We start from the raw sequence: 6,000 nt of genomic DNA, 5'->3' as shown, positions 1-6,000 counted from the left end.
CTAAGCTCAGCGTGTAGAGGGCTGTGTCCCCAGGCCTGTGACAGTCCACTCTACAGTGTATGCTAAGCTCAGCGTGTAGAGGGCTGTGTCCCCAGACCTGTGACAGTCCACTCTACAGTGTATGCTAAGCTCAGCGTGTAGAGGGCTGTGTCCCCAGGCCTGTGACAGTCCACTCTATAGTGTATGCTAACCTCAGCGTGTAGTGGGCTGTGTCCCCAGGCCTGTGACAGTCCACTCAACAATGTATGCTAACCTCAGTGTGTAGTGGGCTGTGTCCCCCGGCCTGTGACAGTCCCCTCTACTGTGTATGCTAACCTCAGTGTGTAGTGGGCTGTGTCCCCAGACCTGTGACAGTCAGCACTCTACAGTGTATGCTAAGCTCAGTGTGTAGTGGGCTGTTTCCCCAGACCTGTGACAGTCCACTCTACAGTGTATGCTAACCTCAGTGTGTAGTGCACTGTGTCCCCAGGCCTGTGGCAGTCCACTCAACAGTGTATGCTAATCTCAGTGTGTAGTGGGCTGGGCCCCCAGGCCTGTGACAGGACAGTGTTCACAGTAGAGTCATTTCTCGTGTCCTTGTTAAAGTTACACATGACATGTACTTGTTACATTTTGCCCTAGTGTCTATAAAATAGTGATAGCTTTATGTGCCAGCCACTTTACAAAACTCTGTTTGTGTGTGTTTGGGGAGTTCTAATTATCTCTGTCATACTTACTGAAAGCCATGACACAGGCAGGCTGAGTAAGATAACGCAGTTTACTGTTGGAGCCAGAGTTGGAATCCCCGCATTCTGACTCTGATCTGCATCCATCCACTCCCTATCATAACCTTAAGATTGTTATAATGTTGGCATGTCTTAACAGGAATTATAATTGTTAAGAATATAATTTACTAAACTTGACAACAAAGAAATGCTGTTGCTACCAAATACTTTTTAAAATGGAAATTCCCAGCAAAAGAGTGGAAGGAACATACTAGGTGTTTTAAATATATGCACAGCTTGTACAGTTTCTTTTAAAATAACTAAGTTTTAGTATATAGTGAAGTCTTTATCATTGTTGAAGTGGTGTGTGTCATATGGACAACTGCATATAATATATGCAGTTATATCTGTATCAGCACATGGCCTTTCGCAGATGGCTACATATACTATATGCAGTTATAACCTGTATTAGCACATGGCCTTTCCCAGTCTTTGGCTTCCCTTAGAAACATGTAATATTTGAAGACAACGGCCTTCTGAAATGCCACAGCTGCTGAGATTAAGACAAATCAGCAGAGTGTTGGTGTCATAAGAATGGAAATGTAGGTCGACAGATGTCAGTCTACAGAGCAGGACAAAACGACATTGTGGGTAGATGCATTTAGGGAACTGGAATTTCCTAAGCTTAAGCCCTCCCCTGGCCATTCATTTAACCCAGTGCAGAATCCTTGATAACTTTTAAAAATATGACTGTAGTTCCTCACGCAATGATGATGGTGATGGTGGTGGTGGTGGTTGAATAGCCATTTTGAAAATCAAAAATTTAAAAGAACTCCAAACTCCAAAACTTAAGAAACATTTGGTGTTTGTGTGCATAGATGCCTGTGCACCACATGCCTATGAGGCTGAAAGAGGAAGGATGTTGGGCCCCTGGTTACAGAAAGCTGGGACTCCCCCGTGTAGTGCTGGGGACTGAAGCTGGGTCCTCTGCAAGAGCAGCCCGTGTTCATAGTTGCTGAGTCATCACTCCAGCCTCAAATCCTAGAGCTTTCTAATATGATGTCCCATGTAGAGAATCCCCTATGGTAGAGCTTTGTGTCATACATAAAAGTATTTAAACACACGCACACACACACATTTCCTGTACAGACTTAAGGTATATCATTGCATGTGTACTCTGAAAACAGTTGAAGGACTTCCTGGACCTAAGGCTTTTGGATAAGAAGCCCCCGCCTTACATAACACACTGCCCTGTTGAGCAACTACGGAAGGCAGAGTGTGAGGGTGCCTAGTGCTGGTGCCTTGCACACTTCAATCAGGTGATACCGAGTGGGTGACAGGACGGCTTGCTTTCACTGTGATTATTAGGTCAGATGGCTGACCTGGGGCAGGGCTCTAATTCTTTCTAGAGAGACAGACGTCTAAGTCCTCTCTCCTGAGAAACTGTGCCTGAATCAGAGCCCTCGGGTCTCAGCTGCGCTTCCTCGTCTTCCCCCCCTAGAATAACCCACCTGATAACCACTTACATAGTCCCAAGCTTTCATGGTCATGTGATGTCACACTATGTATTTTACCGGTTTCCCTTCTCTCTCCTTGCAGGCCCTGCTGTCCGTCCTTCGAGAAAGCCACCGTTCAAGAACAGTCTTTAGGAAAGTGGGAGGGTTTGTGTACATTACATCCTTGCTCGTTGCTATGGAGAGGTCTTTGAGCTCTCCTCCCAAGAACGGCTGGGAGAAGGTGAGTCAGAACCAGGTGTTCGAGCTCCTGCATACTGTGTTCTGCACGCTGACGGCAGCCCTGCGCTACGAGCCGGCCAACTCGCACTTCTTCAAGACCGAGATCCAGTACGAAAAGCTGGCGGACGCTGTTCGGTTCCTTGGCTGCTTCTCAGACCTCAGGAAAATAAGTGCCGTGAACGTCTTCCCGTCAAACACGCAGCCTTTCCAGAGACTGCTGGAGGAAGGGGCGGTGTCCGTGGACTCTGTGTCACCGACCTTGCGGCACTGCAGTAAACTCTTTATCTATCTCTACAAAGTGGCCACAGATTCTTTCGACAGGTATGGGCCCCGCTTTGCCGTCTGAATTGCAGGGTGTGCTCAGCACAGCCTTGGCATTAGACTCCGGTTAACTGGAAGGAAGGTGAAAACCAGTGAATCTTCTATTTACTTGAGGTCTGTCACTCTGCTCAGGACCCTTCCTAGCCTCTGGGCGTTGAGTTTGCAGCACAGGAACAAGCGTGTGTTTGAGTAAATGCGCGTTCAGTGTGCGCAGATTGCATTTAACAGAACAGCTTCTAGGATGCTTTCTTTTGAGCCAGGAGTATTGTTCCTTACTCTCAGAGAACACTAGGTGTGTGTGGGCGTGTTCATCCTGGTCACCAACCGGACAACATGGTTATTGTGATGCGGATTGCCAGGTGATTGCAGATAGACTGTCACACTTTCATAGTCCTTGAGAGATGGCATGCCTCCCCAAGAGACATGCGGCACTGGGGCATCCCAGGCAAGTGTCCATCAGAATCGTTTACCTAGTCCTTCAGGAAACAAGTGCTTACTGCATGCCAGTCCACTGTGCATTCGGACCCTGAGGTATTAGCTCTGCACAGTACCATCTGGGTCCCGGTTATCGTTCACGGGTAATGTGCACGTGAATATTTGCAGGGTAAGGTGACGCATTCTGTGATGGAGAAATCGGGCTCTGCCCAGGAGAGCTACTTTACCCCGGGTCATTCATTTTCATCGCCTTGACTACGTTTTTCAATTAATTTTCCGCTTTGAAAATAATGTAGTCGTGTTCTGGTTTCTCCAGCTTGAACATTGTCATTTTTAATAGTCTCCACTTCTCTTCCATACAATAAGTGATTTTTTTTTTTCCATCTCAGCCACAAAGAGACCAAGTAACAGGAGAGACTCTAAATTGTTTCTCGCTTATGGGAAGCAGGCTGCTGTGTAGAACCCATGTACTAAAGGGATGAGCTGTGTGGATGTGTGTAGACTGCCTCTTACCTCCTCTTGGCTGCTGAAACCAGTTAACACCCCTTAGCTTCAGCTGTGTCCGTATAACAAGGTCCGTGTTAACACTGGTAGGAGCGGCTTCTGCCTCCGGCAGCCTTTCCTGCTTTAGTCGGTGTGTGTGTTGTGCTTGGGGTCCCTGCTCTGCAGAATGCCGAAGCTGTTTCTCATGACCCCTGACCCCGCGTCTCCCGTGAAACTAACCAGCTGCTGGCGGTGCTCTCTCCTAACCTCTAACCCATGTCTGTTTTGTCGTCTGTAGTCATGCAGAGCAGATCCCTCCTTGCCTGACAAGCGAGTCTTCTCTCCCCTCTCCCTGGGGAACACCAGCTTTGTCCAGGAAAAGGTACTGATCTCATACAAGAAGTCAATCCGCGTTGCCATGGTTTCCTCTGCCTGCTCATGGGTTGGCTGATGTAGTGAGTGTGCTGTGGGACACAGGGCTCTTGCTTAGGTTTGCTTTGGGACCTTAAGAAAGAAAAGATGAAGATGATAAAGTGAATACGTCTCGAGATTACTGGTTTCCCTAGAATATGTTGATAAAAATAAAATCTGTTTCTTCTATAGGAATATGGGGATATGTAGAATTTTTCCTTTATCCTTATTATGTAGTTTTCACTTCTTATCTGTAGAGCAGGCATACCTTCTTTTAAGGATATTGTCCTGGGTGGGGTGAGGCAGGTGTCTGTCATCCCAGTGCCGAGAGGGGAGATGCGGAATAGTGACGGGAGACTGTCCAGAGAGTGGTGGACCAACAGCTTAGCACACACAGTGGTAAACAAGAAAGAGACCCTGGCTCAAACAAGGAGGGTGCAAGGACAGCTGCCTGAGGGTGTGCTCTGTCCTCCCCACACATTACCCGGTGCACGCCTGTGCTCCTTCCTACACGAGCAATCATAGCGTACTGCTCACACAGCACAAGTATACACCAGGATGCCATGCACAGAGAAGCTTCTCCGAGACCACTGCCCTACGCTGTAGTGTACAAATAACGGCTCCCCTTAAAGATGAGTAACCAGGGTGGCCTCGGTGCCTCGTTAAGTAGGCCACTTTCCCCTTTCTCCTTGGGTATTGTTGGGGTCATGCTTGGTTTTACTGTTGTTGCAAAGTGTACTTCATAGCCCTGGAATGTTTATTTTCTGTCAGGTTTAACCAGTTGAAATAGTAGGGTGTTACAGATACAAAACTCGTAAGTTTTGAAAAAAAAAAAAAAAAAAAAAAAAAAAAAAAGAAACAAAACCCTGAGGTTTTTACTTTGTATATTCCATGAAAATGTATATAAGCTGGTCCAGTTTATCAAACACCTAAATTTTATAAATAAAAAAAAAATCAAGCCAGCAACTGATTGGCCAGGAACAGTTAAGATCCATTTCAGAGTCTGTGTACAACCTGCATCTAACATGATCAGTCTGTGCGGCTGGCATTGGGTGCTCCCTTCTGTCCTTGGCTGTCCTTGTAGGCTCCGGTGGCAGACCCTTAACCCTGATACAAACATCTCCAGTTGCGGTTTGTGAGGAGTGAAACTGAGAATCTGTTAGGTTGTGGTTTTCACCCCAATGACAGTTGTTCGGACTACAAAACAAATATTATGGTGGATGATGGATCAGTAGTATCATATTTTATGTGTTTTATTTCTGTGTCAGAAAGTTTAAAAGGCCTCAGATTGGAAGTCTGGTTTGCATGGAATGCATATGAGCTTTTTCATCTTATTGCCTGACAGATTTGGTCTAAGAACCACTTCTATTGTATAGGGTATGATAAAATAATATAGGTAAGGGAATGCATCCCATTTGATAAGTGAAAGTTGAACACACATGGAGTTGGCTCACCCCGGGGTCTAGGATCTAATCCCCTGGGGATACCCAGGCCAACTAAACGCTATAGCAACAGGCATTGGGGTATGAACATACTTTTTATGTTTTGTCTTGGTTTATATCTCATTACAATTAATCATGAGTAGCAGTCAATAAATCTTCATTGTTCAACATATTTGTACCCTCAAATAATTTTTTGGTTTTTTGTTTGATATTATAAATAAACAGGGCTCTGTGCATGCCAGATTATATTCTCTTAAAACGTTGAGCTTAATTCAACAAGCTGTAAATTAATTAGACAACTTTAGTTTAACCTCATAGCTTTCTTTTGCAAATTGAGTGTGGTAAAAGACATGTAAGTTTTGAACATTACTGTGCTTATGACCTAAAAAAAATTAGTGAATGTTAGAGAAAGAATTATATTCGTGAGATAGTTGAAGCTACTGAAACTCCTGACTTTAAAATGACCAC

The 6,000-nt window shown here is 45.4% G+C and overlaps 1 protein-coding gene across 10 annotated transcripts in view; it reads left to right on the top strand.

Annotated features, from left to right (window-relative positions):
* Window positions 1–6,000, top strand: part of Wdfy3 (WD repeat and FYVE domain containing 3) — a 237,989-nt gene that overhangs the window by 130,888 nt on the left and 101,101 nt on the right. For 9 of the 10 annotated variants that reach the window (XM_029478035.1, XM_029478028.1, XM_029478030.1 and 6 more), the window contains 2 exons: window positions 2,304–2,761; window positions 3,978–4,061. In XM_029478035.1, coding sequence (XP_029333895.1) covers window positions 2,304–2,761; window positions 3,978–4,061 — 542 coding nt within the window. The remainder of the gene's footprint in view (window positions 1–2,303; window positions 2,762–3,977; window positions 4,062–6,000) is intronic. The other variant, XM_029478036.1, reaches the window with a different exon arrangement.

The sequence above is a fragment of the Mus caroli genome, chromosome 5, assembly GCF_900094665.2.
Source record: "Mus caroli chromosome 5, CAROLI_EIJ_v1.1, whole genome shotgun sequence".
NCBI classification, from domain to species: domain Eukaryota; kingdom Metazoa; phylum Chordata; class Mammalia; order Rodentia; family Muridae; genus Mus; species Mus caroli.
The sequence above is the reverse complement of the archived record's forward strand: the minus strand, read 5'-3'. Positions and strand labels throughout refer to the sequence as shown.